This window comes from Meles meles, chromosome 17, assembly GCF_922984935.1.
Source record: "Meles meles chromosome 17, mMelMel3.1 paternal haplotype, whole genome shotgun sequence".
In the NCBI taxonomy this organism is placed as follows: domain Eukaryota; kingdom Metazoa; phylum Chordata; class Mammalia; order Carnivora; family Mustelidae; genus Meles; species Meles meles.
In genome coordinates, this window is record NC_060082.1 from 41,406,806 (window position 1) to 41,434,185 (window position 27,380).

Below are 27,380 nucleotides of genomic sequence, written 5' to 3' on the forward strand. Positions count from 1 at the left end.
ATCTGTTCTGGAGAATGTTCCATGTGCACTAGAGAAGAATGTGTATCCTGTTGCTTTGGGATGAATATATCTGTGATGTCCATCTGGTCCAGTGTGTCATTTAAGGCCTTTATTTCTTTGTTGATCTTTTGCTTGGATGATCTGTCCATTTCAGTGAGGGGAGTGTTAAATTCCCCTACTATTACTGTATTATTATTGATGTGTTTCTTTGATTTTGTTATTAATTGGTTTATGTAGTTGGCTGCTCCTACGTTAGGGGCATAGATATTTAAAATTGTTAGATCTTCTTGTTGGACAGACCCTTTGGTATCATATAGTGTCCTTCCTCGTCTCTTATTGTAGTCTTTGGCTTAAAATCTAATTGATCTGATATAAGGATTGCCACCCCAGCTTTCTTCTGATGCCCATTAGCAGAGTAATTGTTTTCCACCCCCTCACTTTAAATCTGGAGGTGTCTTTGGGTCTAAAATGAGTTTCTTGTAGGCAACATATAGATGGGTTTTGTTTTTTTATTCATTCTGATACCCTGTGTCTTTTGATTGGGGCATTTAGCCCATTAACATTTAGGGTAACTGTTGAGAGATATGAATTTAGTGCCATTGTATTGCCTGTAAGGTGACTGTTACTGTATATTGTCTCTGTTCCTTTCTGATCTACTACTTTAGGCTCTCTCTTTGCTTAGAGGACCCCTTTCAATATTTCCTGTAGAGCTGGTTTGGTGTTTGAAAATTCTTTCAGTTTTTGTTTGTCCTGAAAGCTTTTTATCTCTCCTTCTATTTTCAATGATAGCCTAACTGGATAGAGTATTCTTGGCTGCATGTTTTTCTCGTTTAGTGCTCTGAATATATCATGCCAGTTCTTTGTGGCCTGCCAGGTCTCTGTGGATAAGTCTGCTGCCAATCTAATATTTTTACCATTGTATGTTACAGACTTCTTTTCAGGATTTTCTCTTTGTTACTAAGACTTGTAAATTTTACTATTAGGTGACGGGGTGTGGACCCATTCTTGTTGATTTTGAGGGGGGTTCTCTGCGCCTCCTGGATTTTGATGCTTGTTCCCTTTGCCATATTAGGGAAATTCTCTCCAATAATTCTCTCCAGTATACCTTCTGTTCCCCTCTCTCTTTCTTCTTCTTCTGGAATCCCAATTATTCTTCTTTAATTCTTCTTTAATTAAATTTAATTATTTAAATTAAATTTAATTTATTAAATTAAAATTAAATTAAATTAAATTATTCTTCTTTAATTAAATCTTCTTTTGGAATCCCAATTATTTTAATGTTTTTTCATCTTATGGTGTGACTTATCTCTCGAATTCTCCCCTTGTGGTCCAGTAGCTGTTTGTCCCTCTTTGCTCAGCTTCTCTATTCTCTGTCATTTGGTCTTCTATATCACTAATTCTTTCTTCTGCCTCATTTATCCTAGCAGTGAGAGCCTCCATTTTTTATTGCACCTCATTAATAGCTTTTTTGATTTCAACTTGGTTAGATTTTAGTTCTTTTATTTCTCCAGAAAGGGCTTTTATATCTCCAGAGAGGGTTTCTCTAATATCTTCCATGCCTTTTTCGAGCCCGGCTAGAACCTTGAGAATCGTCATTCTGAACTCTAGATCTGACATGTTACCAATGTCTGTATTGATTAGGTCCCTAGCCTTTGGTACTGCCTCTTGTTCTTTTTTTTGTGGTGACTTTTTCCACCTTGTCATTTTGTCCAGATAAGAGTATATGAAGGAGCAAGTAAAATACGAAAAGGGTGGTAAAGACCCCAGAAAAATGCCCTTTAACCAAGTCAGAAGAGACCCCAAATCATGGTGGGGAGAAAGGGGATAAAAAGAGGTTCAGAAAATAAAAGAAAAAATTTAAAAAAGAAAACAAAGAAAAAAATATAAAAAAGAAAGAAAAAATATATATTAGATAAACTAGTTAAAAAACGTTAGAAAAGGGCAAAAGTTAAAAATAATTTAGCAAAGAAGAAAAAAAATTGAAAAAAAATTAAATTAACCGCAAGACTAAAGAATCATGGGGAGAAAGCCATGAGTTCTGTGCTTTGCTTTCTCTTCCTCTGGAATTCTGCTCCTATCCTTGGTAGGTGAACCTGGTCCTGGCTGGATTTTTTGTTGATCTTCTGGGGGAGGGGCCTGTTGTAGTGACTCTCAAGTGTCTTTGCCTGAGGTGAAATTGCACCGCCCTTACCAGGGGCCGGGCTAAGTAATCTGCTTGGGTTCCCTTTCGGGAGCTTTTGTTCCCTGAATGCTTTCGGTAGAGTTCCGGAGGACGGGAATGAAAATGGCGGCCTCCCTGTCTCCAGCCCGGAGGAGCCGAGAGCCCGGGGCCCCACTCCTCAGTGCGCCCCCAGAGAACAGCACCCAATCACTCCTGTATCCCGGCCTCTGGCCCTGCTCCAAGCTCACCCAACCTGCGACCGGTTAAAGGTAACCCCGAGCTGAGAGCTCACTCCTCGGCTCTGTCTCTGTAGCCGGCTTCCCCGTTCTAATACCTGCGAGCTCTGTGACATTCCGACACCCCCGATCCTTCTGTGACCCTGCGGGACCTGGGGCCACGCTGACCCCGCGTGGGCTTCACCCTGGTTTAGCCTCTGGAGCAATATCCCTCAGTGGAACAGACTTTTAAAAGTCCTGATTTTGTGCTCCGTTGCTCTGCCGCTTGCCGGGAGCCGGCCCCTACGCCCGTGGTCTATCTTCCCGTCGTTTTGTATTCACTTCTCCGCCAGTCCTACCTTTCAGAAAGAGGTTGATTTTCTGTTTCTAGAATTGCTGTTCTTCTTCTCTTCGATCTCCCGTTGGATTTGTAGGTGTTTGCAATGTTTAGATAAGCTATCTAGCTGATCTCCTGCTACCTGATGTAGTCTCAGCCTGCTACTTCTCCAGCATCTTGACTCCTCCCTCTCACACAGGAATTTCTGATTGTGTTACCATTAGCTTTAAAATTTTACCATCTTGGGATAAAGTTATTTATATATAGGTATTTTCAATTTCATGCTATATAAACTGTGAATAGGAATTTTCATAAAATGTTTATGGTTTGAGAATATATTTATCTAGGCACTAAGGATAAATTATATTAATGAAATTTCTATTATTTTTTTGTGATTGGCATAATAAAAGCAGGAGTTTGTTTTATTAGACACATTGTCATGTTTCTTTCTTTATAATACATAAATATCAAATATATAATACAATGTTCTTCATTTTTATTTTTGTGTTTCTTCTGCAGAGAGTGATAATGAGCTCTCAAGTGGAACAGGTGATGTGTCTAAGGATTGTCCTGAGAAGATCCTGTATTCTTGGGGAGAACTGCTAGGAAGATGGTAAAATTTATTTTTTGTATTGAAAATTTTGTATTTACATAGTTGATGTTCATTTGTCTTATTACTTAAAATATGTATGTTTATCTTAGTATTTTAATGTACTTTAAAAACATAAAAATTAAAACATAATTCTTGAGTACTCTATGTTTGGCTGGGTCTTCCATTCAGTATGGTTTTATTTAACTTACTTTTGGAAGATACATTTGCCTTATTATTTCATTTAGAAATAACATTGCCCAGAGTTGTCAGCTGTGTGCTTTATTGCTAAAACATGTAAATATCTATTGTTAAGGGGTTATATTTCCTTTCTCTACTAAGTCTATTACCATGAAAAGGGGTACTGCTTAGAATTACTCATTTCACCACTGATTATAAACTGTAACCAGTCTGTTTTATTCTTTCTGACTAAAACTGTTACTTTATATTTTGGAGTATTTTATCTAGAACTACAAAAAAAGGATACTTTGTTTATACTTATTATGAATATTCTGTTTATATCTATTACAGGTAAGTTTTTAAAAGAGGTAATCATAACTATAATTTGTTAGTAAAATTTAAAAATCTTGCCAACAAATGATTCTGCCATACCATTATGTAGAAACTACCACTCATTATTGAGTATACATATGAAATTACATGCATGCTGGTGGTCCAGGAGAAGCCGCTAAGTCTGAGAAGAATTTCAGACATTTTATATGGTAAAGTAGAAGAACAAAGAATTAAAACTTTATCTTTTTATGATAATCTTGTGCTTCTTATGATAATCTCCTGTAGCCATCCTGAGAGGTTCCTGATTTAATTTAGCAGATTATTTATGGTTCTGAGGATTGGAAAGCTCATACCTTCTCACTGTAAAATCTGGAGAATAGTTTTGTCAACTTTCTGATCGAAGTGCCAAATCTTTTATATTTTAAGGAGTTGCCCTAAGAGTAAGGGAGGGCTTGCTGCCTCCCCTAATTAAACAAAGAAAATTTAATCTTATTTATCTCAACATACAAATGTAGAATGAACACATCTTAGAGAGTTTATTTAACTCATTAATTAATGGGAGCCAGTAAGATATTAGAACCAATCAAATGAGAATTCAGTTTAGAGATTCATATTCTCTTCCTAACAATTCACTTGCATTGTTAGGAATAGGAATTATTTTCATGGCTATGGACAAAAAACTTATGCATTGTTACCAGTTTTCTGCACATCTGTTGAGAGTTGTAAATTTGCCTAAAGACAAATAAAGGCATACACCTCTGTCATATCAGATAATTCCCAGGAGGGGCAACATAGAAAAGGTGTTCAGTAGTCTCTTTAACCCTATTCCAAAAACCTTTCACAATTTTTCCCTGTACTATATCCAGAAGCTAATTGATTCATGTAAGCATTGACCACCTTCCTAAATATATCTCATATATTTTTACTGATTTCGTGTAGTGTTATTGCCCCATTTAAGATGAATTTTCATTTTCTATGGCCCTGAGTTAGTGTTAAGGTTATCCATGACACTTGTTAAAGGTGATAAAGATGACTTTATTCAGGGAGGGGGAGCTATCACGATAGGTATAGGAATCACTGAAATGAGGTCTTGCAGTAATGGGGAGGGATTGGGCTGAACTCCAGATACAGCAAGGAACAGTGCAAAGTTATAGCCAAGGAGAGGGTGGATGTCAGCAGATGGAAAGTGACTGAGAGGAAACATCAGAGGTGAAGGGGTTCCTGGCTAAATTCACCTTGCAAGATTCTTGCTTAAGGTGGATAAGAGTGATCAGACATCACCTGAGGATGGCAGAAGATGAGGAACTCAATTAGAAATCAAGGGTGATCAGATACTGAGGGTGGGGGTCCTGGCTAAACTGGCTTTGTAGGATTCTTGCTAAAAATGGGCAATGCAGAGATGAACATGGAACCTTCCAGGTCAGGGCCTGTTTGAGGAGAGAGTTCAGGTGAGCCTGAGTAGAGCTCTGTGAAAAAGAGAATCTTTGTCCTTAGTTAATAGAATTTTGTAGGACAGTTATATCTTGGGAGTGGGGATGGGGTGCTGGTCAGAGCAAGAAGATTGTTGGAGTCCAGTTGGGAAAACAGAAGCCATGCCAGCCTTTTTAGCTAGAGGGGTATTAATGCAAGTAATTGGTTTCTGGTGTGTTAGAATGCTGAACGACAGAAAGATGACATTGAAAATTCCAAATAGTAGGAAGCAGCAGTATCCTCTAGAGGTGGAGAAATGAAATGGAAGAGATATTGTGAACAGAATCTAGGAACTCAGTGGAGGTGTCCTGAGGAGCTGGTGCAGGGACCTCTGAAGAAGGCTGCCCAGCTGGTTGCTTAGGATGCTGAGGATGCTCAGAGCAGCTAGGGTTTAGAACAGGAGGGGACATTTGGTTAATTCCTGGCTTCTAAAGAGTTACCCAGACCTCTGAGCTGGTGGGGAGACACTATGTGATTGGTGCTGGTATTTCCTAGAGCATCTGGCAGGTATCAGTAATTCTCAGGAGTCATGGTATGGCTACTACTGGCAATGCAAGTCTTTCTTTTCTTCTACGTTTCGATCACATACCATTGTTAACTTATTGGCAGAATCTAATTCAAAAATGAAGTTTTACTGAAAAAAATAAATAAATTAAAAAATAAATGAAGTTTTACAAGGTTGTAGGATACAAGGTAAATATGCAAAAATCGATCTTACTTCTATATTCTAGCCATGAAAAATTGAAAACAGAAATTTAAAACCACATAAAAGTACTAGGAATAAAACCACTGAAACATTTAGGTAGAAATTGAACAAACTGTTACTAGATCTATACATTGCAGAAGTAGAAAACAGTAATGAAAAAAATCAAAGAAGACCTCAGTAAGTGGAAAAATACACCATGTTTATAGAATGAAAGTATCGTTAAGATTTCCCTTCTGCCCATACTAGTGTTTGGGATCAATGTAACTTCAGTCAAAATCCTAGTGGAATTTTTTTTGGTAGCAACTGAATAGTTGATTCTAAAATTTATGTAGAAAAGTGAAGTGACTGGAATAGCCAAAACACTTAAAAATGAAGAACAAATTTGGGAGACTCATACTACCTGATTTCAGGGCTTACCATCAAGCTACAGTAATCAAGACATGATTGATGAGAGGACAGACACATAGATCAAAGGTGCAGAATACACAGTTCAGAAATAGAGCCACACAATGTAAATACATGTTTCTCCAGAGAAGACATACTAATGCCCAGCCAGCACATGAAAAGATGCTTAACATCATTAGCCATTAGGGGAATGCAAATGGAAACCACAATGAGATACCACCTTATATCTACTGGGTTACCTATAATGAAAAAGACAAATAATAATAAGAGTTGGCAAGGATGTGGAGAAATCGACGCCCTCTTACACTGCTGATAACAGTGTAAAATGGTGCAGCAGTCATTTTGGAAAACATTCTTGCATTTCCTCAAAAGGTTAAATATAGAGGTAAGATATGGCCTAACAATCCCACTCCTACTAATATACCCAAGAGGAATGAAAGCAGATGTCTACACAAACACTTATGCACAAATGCTCGTGGTATCATTATTCATAATTACCAAAAAGAGGAGCAGCTCCGAATTCCATCAAGTGATGAATGGATAAATAAATATGGCATATACATACAATGGGATATTATTCAGCAATAAAAATAAAGTACTGGTACATCTAAAACATGCATGACCCTTCAAAATATTATGCTGCGTGAAAAAAGCAAATCCAAAAAGAGCAATGTATGATTTCATTTATATGAAGTATCAAGAATAGCCAAATCTATAGAGATAGAAAGTAGGTGAGTGGTTGTCCAGAGCTAGAGAGAAGATTTAAAGAAATGGAGAGTAAACGCTAAGAGGTATAGGGTTTCTTTTTAGGGTAGTGAAAATGTTCTAAAGTTGAATGTCGTGGCTATACAACTGTGTGAATATATCAAAACCACTGAATTAAGTATTTTAAATGGATGAATTGTATGGTATGTGCATTATGTCTTGATATAGCTGTATACAAAAAATATACACATATATGGTCTATTGATTGTAAACAAAGGGTTAGTTGAAATTCAATGGAGAAAGGATAATCTTTTTAGTAAATCATGCTTAACAATTAGATATGTATATGCAAAAAAATAACAATAAAAATAAATCTTGGGGTGTATCTTGCCCCATATTGAAAATTAACTCATGCTGGGTCATAAACCTAAATATAAGATCTAAAGTTATAAAAGCTGTAGAAGAAAACATAGGATATCATTGTGGCCTTTGGTTAGGCAGAAATTTCTTAGATATGAACTCAAGGGAATGATATCAGAAAGAAAAAATTACAGATTTGATTTAATCAGAACTAAGAACTTTTGTTCTTCAAAAGACATTCAGAAGAATGAAAAGCTACACACTGGGAGAGAATATTTGTTATACTGATATCTGGATAAAAGACTTATATCTAGAATATAAAAAAAAATCTGAAAACAATACTAAAAAACAAAACAAAAAAAAAACAAAAAACCTCCAAAAAACTAAAAAACCCTTAAAAATAAGCAAAAGGTTCAAACAGATACTTCACCAGAGAAGATATTTTTGATTACAAATAAGCCCATGAAAAAAATGCTAAACAACATTCACCACTACACACATATTCAAATGACTAAAATAAAAAAGCAAAACAATAGCAAAAAAGCTTGTGATACCAAGAGCTACGAAGGATGTATAGCAACTGTAGCTCTCATGTTTTGTTGGTGGAGGTGCAGAATGGTGTAGCTGTTTTGGAAGGTTTGGCATTGTCTTATAAAGTTGAACACATACTTAATATAGTACCCAGCAATTCCATTGCCACTCCTAGGTATTTACCCAAGTGAAATGAAAACCTGTGTACTAAAGTCTGCAACATCTTTGTTCATAATTGTCCCCAACTGGAAATAGTCCAAATGCTGTCCAGCGTGGATCACCTAAGTGGTACATGCAGTCAGCAGAATATTCCTGAGCAATTAAAAGAATGAACTACAGGGGCTCCTGGGTGTCTCAGTTGTTAAGTATCCACCTTCAGCTCAGGTCATGATCCCAGAGTCCTGGGATTGAGCCCGCATCGGGCTTCCTGCTCCACGGGAAGCCTGCTTCTCCCTCTCCCACTCCCCCTGCTTGTGTTCCCTCCCTCACTGTGTGTGTCTCTCTCTCTGTCAAGTAAACAAATAAATAAAATCTCTTTAAAAAAAAAAACAACTGACACACAAAAACATGATGGATCTCAAGTGCTTTATGTTAAGTAAAATATGTTAGATTTGAATGGCTAAATGCTATGTGATTTCAATTATATAAGATTCTTGAAAAGCCAAAACTATCATCATAGAAAATTTATTAGTAGCTGCCAAGAATTGATCATGTTGGGTAGTAGTAACTACAGGAGAGCATAGCATTTTTGAACTGTCCTATATATTGGTTACAGTGATGACAAATTATGAATTTGCCAAAACTCACAGAACTGGGGTGAATTTTACACTGCATAAATTGTACCTTAAATGACAAAAAACCCCAAAACCAAAAACAGAAACAGAAACAACCCAGACCCCGAAAACCAAGAGTATTAATCCTGAGCATTTTGATTGTTGAGACACAAAATGCTACTACCATGTCAGAAAAGCAAAAGAAAAAAAAATGACCCAGATGCTTATTTTATATATTGTACTACACAGAAAACATCAGAACAAGTAATAAATATGAATGAAGGAAGGAAATGGGGGAAAAAGAAGGGAAGAAGACAGGAATAAAATTTGTGGCTTATATGTAGAGTAGCTCTTTGAAGTGTCTGCTTTCCTTAGGTTAGTGCCTTCATTATCTCTTGTATTCATATTCTTCTCTCTTTACTTTGATTTGTAGTATTTATTGTAAGAATCACTGTCTCAAACTAATTTTTCTATTCTGACCCTTCAAAGTTATGTGAAATGCACATGACCTCCTCAAAGTTACTGTTGTCTTATAGGTCCCTATCACAGTGCCTAGAATGTGGTAGGTGCTCAACAAAAATTTATTGAATGTATTTATGAATGAAAATTCTTGACTTAACAGATTTCTGTCCCTTCAAGTCTATAAAAATTTTACATAGCTACATTTGGTACTTGATTATTTTTTTCTTGTATAATTTTTAAAATAAATGTAAATTGTTATATTTCATGTTAGATTGTAAGTAGATTCAATTTTCATAGGACATTTTACTTGACCACTTTGTGTCTTGATCATGTCATGTTATGGTGAGGTGTTTGTTTTTTTTTTTTTCAAGATTTTATTTATTTATTTGATAGAGAGAGATCACAAGTAGATAGAGATGCAGGCAGAGAGAGAGAGAGAGAGAGAGAGGGAAGCAGGCTCCCTGCCGAGCAGAGAGCCCGATGCGGGACTCGAACCCAGGACCCTGAGATCATGACCTGAGCTGAAGGCAGCGGCTTAACCCACTGAGCCACCCAGGCGCCCTGGTGAGGTGTTTTGACTTAAACATTTTGAAAGTGTCATTCTGGCTTTGAATTGAAAAATAAATTATAAGGAAGCAAAGACAGAAGCAGGCAGAATAGTTAGAAGAGTATTGTAAATAAACCAGGAGAGAGACGATAATGTCTTAGGCCATGCTGATAGCAAAAAGTAACATTTGATGAGATTCTGGATTTATTTTGAGACAGAGCTGATAGAATTTGCTTATGTTTCCTGTGTGGCCTGAGAAAAAGAAATAACTGACCAACAATGCCAGAATTTTGCCTTGAACAACTAGGTCTTATGTTTATTTAAATATGAAAGACAGGAGAAAGAACACCTTTGGAGGATAAAATCAAGATTTTGGAGATGTTGAGATGCCTTGTAGACATCCAAATAAATGTGTCCTTTAGTCAGTTACATAGTAGATTGAGTTCAAGGGAAGGGTAAGGATAGAAATAGGAGTTTGGGAGCCATTGGTGTATAGATGATTTTTAAAGCTGTTAGAATGGACATGATTACTTAGGGAGTGAATAGAGAAGTCATCCAGGAACCAGGCCCTTGTCCACTCCAGTGTTTAGAGGTTGGAGGGATGAGGAGGATCACACAAAGGGGTCCAAGAAAGCATAGCCTGTAAAGGTAGGAGAAGAAACAAGATAGAAATCAAAGGAAGTAAGTCTTTCAGGAAGAAGGGAATGATCAGTTGCTGATAGGTCGAGTAAGCCTGAGAATTTTTACTTGACCCAGCAATTCAGTTGTCACTGATGACCCTGACAAAAACCTCTCAATGGAGAGGTAAGAATGAAAACTTGATTAGACTGTGTCTAAGATAATCAGCAGATAAAGGGACCTCTTCAGAGTAGTTTTGCTATAAAAGGATGACAAGAAATAGGGACATGTTAGGAAGTGCATGTGCACCGAGAGGTTATTCTAAAAATTAGTGTAGCGTGTTGTATGTTGTTGGAAATAATCTAGGAGAGAAAATTTGAGAATGTCAGAGGGAGAGAACACAGTTGCAAGAGAAGCTGTTGAGTAGGCAAGAAGAGATGGATTTGTTGAGGAATGGAGGAGTTGTTTTTAAGAGCACAGACCGTTCACTGTAACAGGAGGAAAGGCAGGGCATGGCTACAAAGTAAGAGCTGACTCAGGTTTGCTTGCTATGCGCCAGGTGCTACCCTGAGCACTTTAGACGCCTTACTCTAGTCGCCACAGCAATCCTCTGAGGTAGGGACTATTAGTATCTTTATGGTAGAGATGAGAAACTAAGGGTGCCTGGGTGGCTTAGTTAGTTATGTGTCTGCCTTTAGTTCAGGTCATGATCCCAGGGTCCGGCTCAGCAGGGAGCCTGCTTCTCCCTCTTCCTCTGCTGCTCCCCCCTGCTTGTGCTCTCTCACTCTTTCTGTTAAATAAATAAAATCTTTTAAAAAAAGATTATTTAAAAAAAAGGAAATAAAATCTTTAAAAGAGAGAGAGAGAGAGATGAGAAACAGGTACAACTACATTAAGAAGCTAGTATAAAAATGCATAGAAGATAATGGTAATGAATAGGTAACTTGCTCAACAGCCAGTAAGTAACTTGCCCACGATCATGCAGTGAGTAAATGACCACGTCAGTATTTGAATCTAGACAGTCTGGCTCCAGAGCCAGAACTTTTGTAGCCAAGTGGACAGGTGCCATTTCTGTAGTGTGGGTAGGTTACTGGATTAGCTTTTATGGAAGAATGTAGAAGTTTTAATGAGAGGGAGAGAGTAAATTAGGAAACTGATTCCCTTGCCAGCCTTCTAGTAGGAGTTAAAGACAGACCATGAGGATGGCAGGAGCACAAAATTACTTAGGTGACTGAATAAATAGCATATTGAGAGCTTTGCTGTTTTTACAAAATAACAAGATTTATAATTTGGTCGGTACATACATTTTATGAAGCATTTTCCTAAGCTCTAGGAGATACATAGATAAAGACACAGTTCTTACCTCTGAGGTTCATAATGAAGAAAAGATAGGAATGTAGTCTCATAACAGACCATTTTAGTCAGTTAACTGAAACATTGCGTTGTTTCATGTTTCTTGACCATTTTGTTATTTTGTTATTTTTTCCTATAGGATGATTGCGTCCAACTGAAAAAAAAATGATCTACTCTCTCTTAGGAACTGTACTAGAGATAGCTGGTTTAAAGATGAATAGGAGATAATTCCTACCTCCAAGGAGTTTTCCATCTTACAGAGGCATGTAAACATTTAAATGGATAATTGTGATATGCAAAAATGAGAAAAATAATATAGAGTAAAGCCTCATGAACCCACCATCCAACTTCGGTAGTTACCAACATAGTAAAGACAATCCTCAACAAATCTTTTAAAGCTAAAATTGCTATGGTGCTTTATATTATTTCAGAAGGAACTATTAATAGAGAAACTGGTTGGGAGGTAATTGCATGGGTTGGTGAGATCTTACCAAACCCATGGGTCTTATAGGGAGAGGAGGTTCCAAATGGGGAAGGACTTTGGAGGTAGAACTGACAGGGCTTCTCAGCTATAACTCAGTGTACGTTTTTCTAGAAATAAATTATCTTTCTAAATTATATTTTTAGTAGTAGTATACTTAAAATTATATTTTAAGTATATTTTTTTTTTCAAAAAAATTCATTGAGTGAATCTGAGGAAACAATTTTATTTTTTTAGGTTTTATTTAAATTCAGTTAATTAACATATAGTGTATTATCGGTTTCAGAGGTAGAAGTCAGTGATTCATCAGTTGTATACCCAGTGCTCATTCCATCACATGTCCTCCTTAATATCCATCTCCCCACCAGCAACCCTCAGTTTGTTTCCTATAGTTAAACATCTCTAATGGTTTGTCTCCTCTGATTTCATCTTGTTTTATGTTCCCTTCCCTTCCCCTATGATCCTCTGTTTTGTTTTTTAAATTCTACATATGAATGAAATCATATATAAGTATCTTTCTCTGATTGCCTTCTTGCTTAGCATAATACCCTCTAGTTTCATCCGCATTATTGCAAATGGTAAGATTTCATTTTTTTTGATGGCTGAGTAATATTCCATTTGTATGTATATGCCACATCTTCTTTATCCATTCATCTGTCAATAGACATCTGGGCTCTTTCCATAGTTTGGCTCTTGTGGACATTGCTGCTTTGAACACTGAGGTGGTGCACATGCCCCTTTAGATCACTTTGTGAGGAAACTATTTTAATCAATTAAGAGAACTGATTTTTGTCCTTTACAGAACTTGCTGTATCTTCTACAATTCAAATATTTTTATTTTACTTGGCTCTTTATCGCAGTTGTGTCGTGATAATTCATATGCTTAAAAAAGGAAAAAATTTGCCTAATTGAGAAAAGTTTATATCTATTACACAAGGATTGATAAAAAATTTTAATTGCTCTTGGAATATCTATTTAAAACATTACGGTTCTTTACATTTAGAAGCTTTTGGTGAGTCTTAGCAATACTGGTTAGGTACTTACATGAAGTTATTTTTGTGATTTATTTAGGTAAACCACCTGTTGTATAAAATACTTCAGTTTTGTTTTGGGAATATTTTTCTTTAAATATAGACAGCCTGTGTTCTTCTTCTTCTTCTTCTTTTATTTATTTATTTAATTTAGTATTATTTTTTAAAGATCTTATTTTATTTGTCAGAGAGAGCAAGTGAGCACACAAACAGAGGGAGCAGCTGGTAGAGGGAGAAGCAGGCTTCCCACTGAGCAAGGAGCCCAATGAGGGACTCAGTTCCAGGATTTTGGGATCATGTCCTGAGCTCAAGGCAGATGCTGAACTGACTAACCCATCCAGGCACCCCTTCAGCCTGTGTTCTTAATGAACTTTTAACTAAAATATAGTTGAAAGTATTTTGAACTTATTATAAAACAGCTAGATCACTTTAATGAAATAAAGTGAAACTTTGATGGATAAAATCAGAATTCAGTTAATTAAAAATATACCACTAGAGAGATGTAAAGGGAAGAATTTAACACAAATTTGAAATTATCAGAAAGAAATAAAGATAGTATAGAAAAGAAAGGTAAAAACAGAGTGTGTATAGAGTCTGTTATATGAGCTTGGAGTTAAGGTTTCTTGAAGAAATGACTGAAAGAAAAAATAAGTGAGCTAGAACTAAAGAAGAGGGCTCCAGCAGGGAGAGAGGAAGAGAGGAGACATCTGTGAGGGACAACTTGGAAAATCCAAACTGGAAGGTGGTACCACCTAAAACCATAGGATACCTTGGAATAAACCTAACCAAAGAGGTAAAGGATTTATACTCTAGGAAATACAAAACACTCATGAAAGAAATTGAAGAAGACACAAAAAGATGGAAAAACATTCCGTGCTCATGGATTGGAAGAATAAACATTTTTTAAGTGTCTATGCTGCCCAGAGCAGTCTATACTTTCAGCACCATCACAATCAAAATACCAATGGTATTTTTCAAAATGCTGGAACAAACAATCTTAAAATTTGTATGGAACCGGAAAGGACCCTGAATTGCCAAGGAAATGTTGAAAAAGAAAGACAATGCTGGGGGCATCACGTTGCCTGATTTCAAGCTATATATCACAAAGCTGTGATCACCAAGACAGCATGGTACTGGCACAAAAACAGACATATAGACCAATGGAATGGAATAAAGTGCCCAGATGTGGACTCTCAACTCTATGGTCAACTGATCTTCGACAAAGCAGGAAAAAACATCCAGTGGAAAAAAGACAGTCTCTTCAATACGTGGTGCTGGGAAAATTGGACAGCTATGTATAGAAGAATGAGACTAGACCATTCTCTTACACTCTCTTATTTAGAGTTTATCTTTATAAAGATAAACTTTATCTTTATAAAGTTATATCTTTATAAAGATATCTTTATAGAGTTTATCTTTATAAAGATATCTTTATAAAGATATAACTTTATAAAGATATCTTTATAAAGATAAACTCTATATCTTTATAAAGATAAACTCTAAGTAGATGAAAGACCTCAATGTGAGACAGGAATCCATCAAAATCCTAGAGGAGAACATAGACAGTAAGCTCTTTGACATTAGCCATAGCAACTTCTCTCAAGACACATCTTCAAAGGCAAGGGAAACAAAAGCAAAAATGAACTTTTGGGACTTCATCAAGATAAGAAGCTTCTGCACAGCAAAGGAAACAATCAACAAAACAAAGAGGCAACCCACAGAATGGGAGAAGGTATTTGCAAATGACACTACAGACAAAGGGCTGATCATCCAAGATCTATAAAGAACTTCTCAAATTCAATACCCAAAAACCAGATAATCACATCAAAAAATGGGCAGAAAACATGAGCAGACACTTCTTCAAAGAAGACATACAAATGGCTAACACACATGAAAAAGTGTTCATCATCATTAGCCGTCAGGGAGATTCAAATCAAAACCACACTGAGATACCATACCTTATACTAGTTAGAATGGCAAAATTGACAAGGCAAGAAACAACAAATGTTGGAGAAGTTGTGGAGAAAGGGGAACCCTCCTACACTGTTGGTAGGAATGCAAATTGGTACAGCCACTTTGGGAAGGAGTGTAGAGGTTCCTCAAAAAATTAAAAACAGAGCTACCCTATGATCCAGCAATTTGCACTACTGGGTATTTACCCCAAAGATACAGATGTAGTGAAAAGATATGTACCCCAATGTTCACAGCAGCAATGTCCACAATAGCCAAAATATGGAAAGAGCCAAGATGCCCTTCAACAGACAAATGGACAAGGAAGATGCGGTCCATATACACAGTGGAATATTACTCAGCCCTCAGAAAGGATGAATACTCAACTTTTGCATAAACATGGATGGGACTGGAGGAGATGATGCTGAGTGAAATAAGTTAAGCAGAGAGAGACAATTATATAGTTTCACTTACTTGTGGAACATAAGGAATAGCATGAAGGACATTAGAAGAAGGAAGGGAAAAATGAAGGGGGAAAAATCAGAGTGGGAGATGAACCATGAGAGACTGTGGACTCTGGGTAACAAATGGAGGGTTTTAGAAGGGAGGGGCGTGGGGGCATGGGTGAGCCTGGTGATGGTATTAAGGAGGGCATGGATTGCATGGAGCACTGGGTGTTGTACGTAAACAATGAATCATGGAACACTACATCAAAAACTAATGATATACTGTATGGTGACTAACGTAACACAATAAAAAAAAGACTTCTGTGACATGTCCAGTATATATTCAAAATAGTAGAGCCAATGACCTGAGCATTAAATTATTGAGTAAATTTAAGGAATTGGGTAGAATTATTTCTGGATAACTGTTTCTGGTTTTAAAGTTGTGTGGAAGCTGTTGAGGTTTTTGAAGACTAGAAAAACAGAGTACTGACTCTGAAAACTTAGGCATAAAGGTCAAATTTTGTAGCAGGAAGATTTCCTAACCAAAAATACTAAGTGAATGTCTAAGGTAAAAACTATGGTTTATTGAATAAAACCATCTTCAAACTATTCAGTTCTCTTTTATTAGAATATCAGAAAATTGATACACATTTAGTAGACACTTTGATTGTGTTCTTCATGGCTATGCTTACCACACTGGGAACGTGTTGTCTTAATCTGTGGTCTTTCAGCCTAACCAAGCATCAGTGAACTGCTTGGGAGAACAAAATAAAATACAAGCTCAGAGAGAACCTGAAAGACGAGAATCACTAAGTGTGAACATTTATAGCTATCTTCCTTTTCACAAATTAACATGTAATGTTCCATTTTTTTCAACTGAGGAAAAATCCTGCTTGTCTCCACCCGAGATCAAAATATGTGCTCTTGATCTTCAGAATGACCTTTAATCTGTCATTTTTCTTGAAGCTTTTCTGTTTCTTTCTTTCTTTCTTTTTAAAGACTTCAGTTAGAGGCGCCTGAGTGGCTCAGTGGGTTAAGCCTCTGTCTTCGGCTCAGGTCATGATCTCAGGGTCCTGGGATCCTGGGATCGAGCCCCACTTTGGGCTCTCTGCTCAGCGGGGAGCCTGCTTTCCCTTCCCTCTGCCTGCTGCTCTGCCTACTTGTGATCTCTCTCTCTCTATTCAATAAATAAATAAAATCTTTAAAAAAAATACTTCAGTTATTTGAGAAAGAGAGAGCACAAGTAGGGGTTAGGGATGCAGAGGGACAGGGACAAGCAGACTCCCCCACTGAATAGGGAGCCCCACTTGGGACATGATTCTAGGACCCTGGGACCACAGCCTGAGCCAAAGGCAGATGCTTAACTGACTGAGCCACCCAGGTGCCTCTCTTTAAGTTTTTTTTTCTTATTGTAGCTTGTTTAATTTAAGTTAAGACCTAGGTTTACATGTTTAGATTTTCTCATTGTTGGGGAAGGAGAAACCCTGTCTTTTAGTTTCAGTTCTACCTATTCCTTTTCCTGTGAGAACCTTTTAAAATGGGTCAAGCCACTGTGCTCACATTGTCCTGTCTCCCAGCCACCTACTTCCACCTCCCTTCTGTCAAAATTGCCCTGATTCCATCAGCGACCACTCAGTGACATTCAGTGGCTCTTCTCATCTCTTGATTTCTCTGGTATTTTTGTTAGAAATCATATCTTCCCTTTGAAATTCTCTCTGGACAGTTTTAGAATAGTAAAAGTTCTTATATGGCTAGATCGTTTCAAGAAAAGATGCCTCTTTTGAAGGTGACTAGATGAATACATGGCAGCTCGGTGATTTTATTAAAATCAGTTAGCATGTTTGCTTTTAAAAAAGGATTTTTTTTGGCTTAGACTTAGTAGTTGATCATATTAATTTAATTTTATAAATCTGTTCACTTATTTATCTAAAATATATTGAATGCCTTCTTTGTGCCAGGCACTGTTCTATGTACTTGGGGTGCTAAAATAAAGAAGACAGAGATTCTCGCCCTTCTGGAGTTTCTATTTATTAAACTTTTTTAATAAATAAAATTTAATATAAATGTAATAAAAATTACTTATATTTATTAAAAACTACCTGATAACCATACATTTAGTGTATATCTGCTTTATGTGTGATTTCTTGAATAATTAGATGCCTCTTGTTTCCAATGCATGATTCAATACATGTAACAACTAGTTGGCTATTTCTAGGTTTCTTGATCGCTGCAGTTTATGTTTTATTAAAGCAATGGTCATATGTAGTTATTAATAGGTAGTTTTATCTGAAATATTGAAAGCAGCGATTATTTTCATAAATTGCTATTTCATTTCAGTCCTCCCTGGTCATAGATGTATACTAGTAGTATTTGGCTTAATATCCTTTAGTGTCCCTTATGCATTAGGGTGCTGTATGCATTATAATTACTGTATGATTACTAGGAAATCAGTAAATTAGAGCTGTTAATCATGTAGTGTTATGAATGACCTAGTTCTTGTTAAATGCCAGACTATAAAGATAAATAGAGCCTAGGTTTTTAAGAGAGGAGAAAAGACTTTTTTCCATAATGCTTGGCCAGACAAATGGCTGGGGGTCAACTAGAAGCTAAATGTCGATTGAGCTGAATCATACTGTGGTAAAATGTTCATTAGGGATGTATGTATGCGTATGTAGGAAAAGATACTCCAAATATAAAATCTTTTTTTTTTTTTTTAAGATTTTTAAAAAATTTATTTGACAGAGATCACAAGTAGGCAGAGAAGCAGGCAGAGAGAGAGGAGGAAGCAGGCTTCCTGCTGAGCAGAGAGCCCGATGCGGGGCTTGATCCCAGGACCTTGGGACCATGACCTGAGTTGAAAGCAGAGGCTTTAACACCCTGAGCCACCCAGGTGCCCCTAAAATCTTTTTTTAAGTCATTACACAAAATTATATTTGCCAGCAGTATTGGAAATGCATAGTAGTACAACAAGTGAGTGTTAGGAAGCTGTGTGTGGTCTAGGCTGAATAGAATTGGTGGCTGTGGAGATAGGGAGAAGTGCAAGGAATTTGGAAAGGTCAGGAAAAAATGCATTAGGCTTGTTGATGGATCTCTAGAGGGCAGAGAGAAATGCCAACAGTAATTCCTAGGTTTCTGATTTGGATAGATTGTGGTGATAGTCACTGAGATAGGATACCGTGGAGAGCAAGGTTTAGTAAGAAAATGTGGATTGAGATTTGGACGTGTTGATTTTGAGGTGCCTTTGAGTTTATGAAACTCCAAACACATGGACATGGGTGAAAACACTCTGAGATGAGAGAAACATGAGAAGTAGACCCCTGAGGAAAGCGTAAAGAGAGTATCCACAAGACTTGGGAGGTTCACAGAGGAGAAGCAGCAGCAGTGGAGTCTGTGAGGGGGAAGAGAGAGGGCTTTGTCCTTGAAGCCAAAGGAAGTGAAGTGGTCAATGGTGAGGGGTTTGCAAAAATGCCCCTTGAACTTAGTGGCATGGAGAGAGGTTATGTATTATTTCAGTGAAAACTAAGGACAGATGCTGAAGCCATGCTGAGCTGAGTTAAGGAGGAAATGGAGGTAATGACTATTTAACAACTCTAAAGAAATCTGCTGTTGTAAGGTAGGAGACAGTATGACAGCCAGAGGGTTATGTGGAGTTGAGGAAATGTTTCTTTTACATGGGAGGTGCGTATTGGAGTTTTAATAGCTGTGTGTACACTGATCACTTACTGACCTATGTAACATGTAGCATATGATATATTTAATTACTTTGCTATTGTGGTTATATAATGGGACTTAAAATTCAGAATATTTTGCTTTAATTTCAGAGGAAATGAGCTTTGACCTTTGTTTTTAGTTATTCCGTTTTAAGTTAATTCTTTTTAGTTATTCCGTTTTTTACCCTAAGATGACAGAAACTCAGCTACCCTCAAACAACGTATGTTTTTCATATTCAAAAGTATAATCCCAACAAAATAAATTGTAAGAAGGATCATTTTATGACTGATCCTGGCTCTTGTGGCACAATATTCTTTTGCTAATATTATACTCAATTAGGTAGCAAAGAAGAGGCAGGAGGAAGGAGAATAAAGATGTTAGTTTACTAAGGTGTAAGTCTTCTCGAGAATAATACAAGAAATTTTGTGGAGCATATTTAGCTTTGCTTTTACAAACTAAAGTTGTATTTTAGTTTAAGTCCATGAGAGAAATTTAAAGAATTGAGATGACTCTTCTTCTATGTGTATGATTATGAAAGAATTTAAGATCATTGTGAATATTTCAAACAGCAGAGGAAAATGAAAAGTAATTTCCCTCTCAATTCTATTACACATTTTGGGGTATATTCTTCTATATACTTTTCCTATGCAGGTTGAAATCAGACTTCAAAGTATTATGGGTTAGAGAAAGAGAGGAAGCAAGAGAGGGAAGGAGAGAGAGAATGAACATCTATCTAAAATAATACTGTAGGGGCGCCTGGGTGGCTCAGTAGTTAAGCATCTGCCTTCAGCTCAGCTCAGGTCATGATCCCAGGGTCCTGCGATCAATCCCTCATCCAGTTCCTGGCTAGGCGGGAAGCCTGCTTCAACCTCTCCCACTTGTGTTCCCTCTCTCGCTGTGTCTCTCTTTGTCAAATAAATAAAATCTTTAAAAAATAAATAAAATAAAATAATACTACATATAAAATTTTGAGAGAGAGAGAGAGAGAGTATGTAAACTTAAAATTATATATACTGTTTTGAAACTTGCTTTTTTTCACTTAGCAGCGTAACTCTGGTCCCTAATGTGCAATAGTGTTTTAAATGTATAAGCTCTACCTCCTTTCCTTTCATTTTGCTCCAAGCCAATCAGTATCAGCAGTTTAGGTTCTCTAACTCAGCAATATAAAAGTTTTCTTTGAAAAGGCCAAAAGCAGAATAGATATACACTTGATGGCTTATTAAAATATTAATGGAATGAGTTTACTTGAGCTTAAAAGTTATAGGAGTTATAACAGTTTTCCAAAGTGACCAGATTATGACCTAATGGGAAAGGAATGGAGCATATTTTCAGAGGAAGGGCCTGTCAAAACTGAGGTCTGGGCCAGAGATGGAAGAGTGTATATAAGCTAGAGAAGTTGGTGAAGTAGATGGGAGGCCAGTTTTAGAAAACAGACGTTATCGATTCTATGACCTTTAAGACTAAAACTTGAAACCAGAGTCTGAATGTTAGATCAAACCAGAGTACATCGTCAAGGTTTGGAGCCCAGATGGTAACACCAGGGTTAGTTCTAAGACATCTGAACTGAGCAACAAATACAAGTAGAGAGAAAATCTGAGCAAAGGGGCGTAAAATGTAGCTCTAGGTTCAAGCTAGGCACCAGGAAAACATGGAGGAATGGAAATTATATTCCCAAGACTGGGAATCGCAAGTCACTTTCTTGCTCAGTTGGGCAGGTTATTATAGTAGTATACTTCCTATGTCATCATTGACTTCATGACGAAAACATTTGCCTCTGTTTCATTTCTAAATACCCTTGGCTAATAGGTCTGTGCTACTCCCCTAAGAAGGTGGAGTTGTATAGGTTTTGTAGGAAAGTTCTGGGTCCTTCATTTAGGGAGTACTTTGGGTAGGATGTAGGGATAGGCCTGTGATCCACTTTCAGAATCCCGTTCCCCCAGCCCCTGCTGTACCCATGCCACTAGCCAACTTACCCTATGTTCATGTCAAGGGATTCAGATGGTTCTTTTTATGCCTTGAAATGCTTCCCAGAAATACATAATTAACACATTCATTTTTATGAATAAGTTCATAGAATGATTTTAAAAAGTAAAAAAGAGAAAGTAGAAACTTTTCTTGACAGAAGAATAACACGGTTTACCGACAGAGAAAAGATGGGGCTGGGGAACCACATCCACGACATCTCTGAGCAACTGATGGCATTTCATGCCTCCTTCCCAGTTTTTCTCTCATCCCAGGCTTACATTTTTTTTTTTAAAGATTTTATTTATTTATTCGACAGAGAGAGAGATCACAAGTAGGCAGAGAGGCAGGCAGAGAGAGAGGAGGAAGCAGGCTCCCCGCGGAGCAGAGAGCCCAATGCGGGGCTCGATCCCAGGACCCTGAGATCATGACCTGAGCCGAAGGCAGCGGCTTAATCCACTGAGCCACCCAGGCGCCCCCCAGGCTTACATTTTTTATGTAAATTCATTAATGTAGCTTTTCATAACAATACCGGTGGTGAAGGGAGTATGAATGGTTTGTTTTCTTGTGTTCTTAGGCACAGTAACCTTGGTGCACGACCGAAGGGGCTGTCCACTCTGGTGAAGAGCGGTGTCCCCGAAGCCCTGAGGGCAGAAGTGTGGCAGTTATTAGCAGGCTGCCATGACAACCAGGCAATGCTGGATAGATACCGACTTCTTATCACAAAGGTAGGAAGCTTTATTCATATTCTTCTCATTGGACAGCATATTAAGTAAATACTGTTTTCATAGCTGTAATAAGTCATAAATGTTTTGAACTTCTTTAAAAACTGCTTTAGTGTTGTGCAGTGAATGGTTCTGCCTTTTGTTCTGAGCACTTGTTGTGGATAATGGTAAATAATGCCTTGGCTTTCCTTTCTTCATTGAAGTGGAAGATGTTTATATTTCAAGTGTTTTCAGTGAAGCTTTCTTAGTGAGTGAAATTTATATACAATTATGTTTGTATGCAGTATAATTATACTCTAGTATAATTTAAAAATCAAATTAACATAAAATGAAATTAAAAGGCCTTCTGTGCTTATGTAACCTTACACTTAAATGAGGTAGATAGTTGCCAGATCCTTATTGTGTCAGGAGCCCCTGCTTCCAATGTAAATTCCTGTGCTTATGTCCAAAGAGCTGATTGCAGAGCGTATGTAAAGGTAATCCTCAGTCCTAGAGTCTCCTCTTAGGTCTCACCCCTGATTTCTTAATCTGCTCTAAATCATGGATTTAAACATCTCTATTCATGAGATACTTTGATAACCAAGACTTTGTTCCTCAGGATTTATCAACTTTTCATATTCTTTAGCCCCTTTAATTCTTTCTTCTCTTCCTTCCCTCTGTGCCTCCCTCCCTTCCACAGATATTTCCTGAATGCCTAAATTCACCCATTGCTAAATTCATATTTTTAAAAAAAGCTTTATAATTTTTATGATCAGTGTTTCTGCAGTGGAATATGCAAGGTGATCCATTGATATATGTGTGTGGGAGGGGAATGCCTCAAGTTCCATTTGTATTTTTAAAATTCCAACACAAAGGATATTGAGCTAAGCTAATATTTGCTGTGCCGTGGTACTGAGACCTCAGTAAGTCGTTGGGTCCAGTGGCTACTTGTCCCATGTGATTTAGGAGTGACCTGAAGGAAGAAGGGGCTTGCACACTTTGGGAAGGAATACCAGTGGTGCTCATATTCATGTATGCACTTTCATGATATTCGAGTTTTCTTGCAGTTTGCATGGGTTCAATTATGTGGATTTGAAGGTTGCCTAGTTTTAACTTAACCCCCACAGGGTATATGAGTGGTTTAAAGAGATTGCTATCACAGGATGTAACATATTAAGATACAGAAAACAAACACACTAATCAGTCTCTTCGAGTAAGAAATAATGTCTAAAGGATGACAAAGCAACTTTCTAGAAATAAACTCATGTTCTAGAGAAGGACATTTGAAACATTTGGCAATGTAAACATCACTATGTGATTTTGTCGCACTGAAAGCTACATTGTTGTAAAACTCTTAACATCTTAAAAACCTGGAATCAGAAATTTCAAATGTGTTTAAAACTTGTACAAATAGTTGTAGAGAATTTGGAACTGACTGTTAAAATATAAAAATAAAACACCTTCTGGTTTAATGATAAGAATTCATTTGAGGGGCGCCTGGCTGCCTTGGTTGGCAGAGCATGTGACTCTTGATCTCAGGGTTGTGAGCGCAAGCCCTATGTTGAATATAGAGATTACTTAGAAAAACAAAATCTTTTTTTTTTTTTTAAGGAAAAAAACTCATTTGAGAAAATGAGTAATTTCCTAACCACATTTCAACAAAATGATTAATGGGTGTGACTGAAAAAAAAAATGATGCTCCTAGGGTCTCTGGATCTCTGTCAGTCTTTTTCAGATATGATAATGATTAAACCATGAACTAAGAAAACTGATATTGAAACAAATTTCAAATTGTTTTTTCATAAACTGATAAAACAGCATATGAAAGAGTAAATCATATTGTATGATTTCTGTTTACATGAAGTGTTCAGAATAGGCCAATGCATAGGGACAGAAGGTAGGCTAATGGTTGCTGGTGGCTGGAGGATGGATGCATTGGGTGTGGCTGCTCCCAGATACGGGTTGCTTTTTGGGGTGATGGAAATATTCTGGAATTTCATAGTGGTGATAATGTACAATATCGTGAATATACCAAAAACCACTGAACTGTATACCTTAAAATGGTAAATTTTATGTGAAGTTTCTCTCAACAGAAAAATTGCACAAAATAAAACATTTTAAATGACCCATATTCAATATTGAATAATATTTTTGTGTAGCCTAAATTTTTCATTGGTTTTATCTTTTTTTTTCCTACCTACATTTCTATGCTTTATAGGATCTATATTATACAGTAGTACTTGTGCATAATAACAATTAATAAAATAAATATATATGTGTTGGAAGTTTCTGCCCAGAAAAGTTTTTATTAATGGAGGTAACTGAGAAGAAGTGTCCAGAGACCATAACTCTGGTGTCAGAACACTTTTTAATGTAAATAACAAATTGTATACTTTTAATGGCTGCTTATAGGATAGCAGCTACTACCATATCCCTTTCTCTACTAAGAGGCTTTTAAGATTCGTATCTTTTAGGATTTCAGACTTTGGGAGAAAAGTTAAGAATAGTCTCCCATGATGTTATTTATGAACTTCCGACAATACAGTGTATATCATATACATGATAAAAGCTTTACCATATATACTAAGCACCATGGTAATTTTGAATATATAATCACAACCCATGAGATCATGATCGGAGCCAAAACCAAGAGTTGGACGCTCAGCAGTGCCCCTGTATGTTGCCCTTTTAAAGAACTTTCCTTTAAAAAACAGCAACTTTTACTTATTCTTTTTGACCAGAATTTTGTTACATGGCTACTATCTCCCTGGGAATTTGGGATTTTTTTTTTTTTTAAGATGAGTATGTTGCTTCTCTCCTCTACCCACTGAAATATGGGTTTATTAATAATGATGAAAAGAGAAAATAGAGATTGGGTAGACACCCACTTTTCTCTGCTACAGTTGCCTGTTAATAGAGGCAATGGTTGAGATCTGTTATGGAATAATTTTTTATAAAAATTAAACTTAGTTGTTTGCTTATTTTAGAATGACAAAGGTTTAAAAATTGCCACCAGAGGTTGACTAACAATGTAGAATTTAAGATAGTTTAATAAATATTTCCATGTTCAGTTTATACATTTATGGCTACATAAAATTTTTAATGTTATTTCTGTTGTTAACAGTAAAATTTATCAAAACAACATTTTCATACAAACAGTATAGAAATGTGTGGTTTTGATAATGTTCCTTCTTTATTCAGGCTCTCAACGTATAACATTTCTGTGAGGACATACAGTGGTATATTTAGTTTCATGGTCTTCCTTCTAATAGGAGATAATAAATGATGCATGTCAGTGTCTTAAAAAACAATTCTGTCCTTTTTCTGTATTTAAGGGTAGAAATTAGACAGCAAGTGCGTAGAGCCGAGAACATATGTATGTACTTTGGTGGTGAATACATCAAAGCTTACCAGCTGCTCAGTAGAAAAAACACGAACACCCAGAAGAGTTTCAGTAGTAGTTGGTACTTGTTTGTCATGGTTCAGCAGTTGATAGTGTCTTCTTTGGTCCAGTTAATTTTTCATGTCTTATCAAGGAAGTGGCAATATTTCAAGGCCAGTTAATGAAGTGGTTCAGCTTAAACAAATAGTTGCTTTATGAAAACCCTACCAAAGACCTAAGATTATGTAAGGAAGGAATGTGAGTATTTACAGAAAACTTACTGAAGATTTGGCTTCTCTGAAAAGTTGTCTGTTGGGGTACCTGGCTGGCTTAGTTGATGGAGCCCGTAACTCTTGATCTTAGGGTTGTGAGTTTGAACCCCATGTTGGGTGTATTGCTTAGAAATAAAATCGTTAAGAAAAAAGAGAGAAAAAGTAGTCTGTTTCTCATTCAGTTCTATGGTAGTGGTGTGGTAGTTCAGAATTTGAAGCAACAAATCACATTCTGAAGCATTCTTTTCAGGTGTGGTGTCATTCAGCCATTGGGCTGAATCCAGCCACAATACGCTTTGTGTGACCATCAGTACATTGAGAATAGTATGTGTGTGTGGTTCAAGCTTGTACTTTCTGTTTGACCATAGACTCACTGCTCTTCTTTATTTACTTTCTGTTCTTCACACATTGCAATGCATGAATGCCCCTCAAATATCTTTGATTTTGTGGTTACCACATGAACCATTGCCTCTGAGGAGGTAGTTATTCCGGTGTGCTTTTCATTGGTTAATATCTGTTTGACTACTTTACATTATATTCTTTAACTTCATCCATGTCATTGCAAGTGGCAAGATTTCATTCATTTTTATGGCTGAGTATATATTGCATATACCGCCCCACATCATCTTTTTTTTTTTTAAGATTTTATTTTTATTTATTTGACAGTGAGAGAGAGAGAGATCATAAGTAGGCAGAGAGGCAGGCAGAGAGAGAGGAGGAAGCAGGCTCCCTGCGGAGCAGAGAGCCCGATGTGGGGCTCGATCCCAGGACCCTGAGATCATGACCTGAGCCGAAGGCAGCGGCTTAATCCACTGAGCCACCCAGGCGCCCCCCCACATCATCTTTATCTATTTATCTATTGATGGACACTTGGGCTGCTTCCATTGGTTGGCTGTTGTAAACGATGCTGTAATAAACATCAGGGTACATGTATCCCTTCAAATTAGTGTTTTTGTATTTCTTGAGTAAATATCCAGTAGTGTGATTCCTGGATCACTGGGTATTTCTGTTTTTAACTTTCTTCATACTGTTTTCCTCAGTGGCTGGACCAGTTTGCATTCCCACCTGCCAGCAGTGCAAGAGGGTTCCTTTTTCTCCACATCTTTGCCAACATCTGTTGTTTCTTGTGTTGATTTTAGTTTTTTGACAGATGTGAGATGATATCTCATTGTAGTTTTGGTTTGCATTTCCTTGATGATGAGTGATGTTGAGCATCTTTTGATTTGTCTGCTGGCCATCTGTATGTCTTCTTTGGAGAAATGTCTGTTCATGTCTTCTGCCCATTTTTAGTGGATTATTTTTGGGTGTTGAGTTGTATAAGTTCTTTATATATTTGGATATAACCCTTTATCAGATATGCCATTTGCAAATATCTTCTCTCATTCCATAGATTGCTTTTTTAGTTTTGTTGATTGTTTCCTTCGCCTTGCAGAAACTTTTTATTTTGATATAGTCCCAATAGTTTATTTTTGTTTTTATTTTCCTTCCCTCAGGAGACATATCTAGAAAAATGTTGCTATGGCCAATGTCAGAGAAATTGCTGCCTGTCTTCTCTTCAAAGATTTTTGTGGTTTCAGACCTCACATTTAGGTCTTTAATCCATTTTGAGTTTACTTTTGTGTATTTTTGTTTATTTTGTGAAAGAAAGAGGTCCAGTTTCATTTTTTGGCTTGTTGCTGTCCATTCTTCCCTACAC

General features: G+C 36.9%; 1 protein-coding gene across 4 annotated transcripts in view; it reads left to right on the forward strand.

The window, feature by feature from the left end:
• RABGAP1L (RAB GTPase activating protein 1 like) overlaps window positions 1-27,380 on the forward strand; it is a 762,787-nt gene that overhangs the window by 201,150 nt on the left and 534,257 nt on the right. For all 4 annotated transcript variants that reach the window (XM_045983134.1, XM_045983136.1, XM_045983137.1 and 1 more), the window contains exons 12-13: window positions 3,233-3,326; window positions 21,904-22,054. In XM_045983134.1, the coding sequence (XP_045839090.1) occupies window positions 3,233-3,326; window positions 21,904-22,054 (245 nt within the window). The remainder of the gene's footprint in view (window positions 1-3,232; window positions 3,327-21,903; window positions 22,055-27,380) is intronic.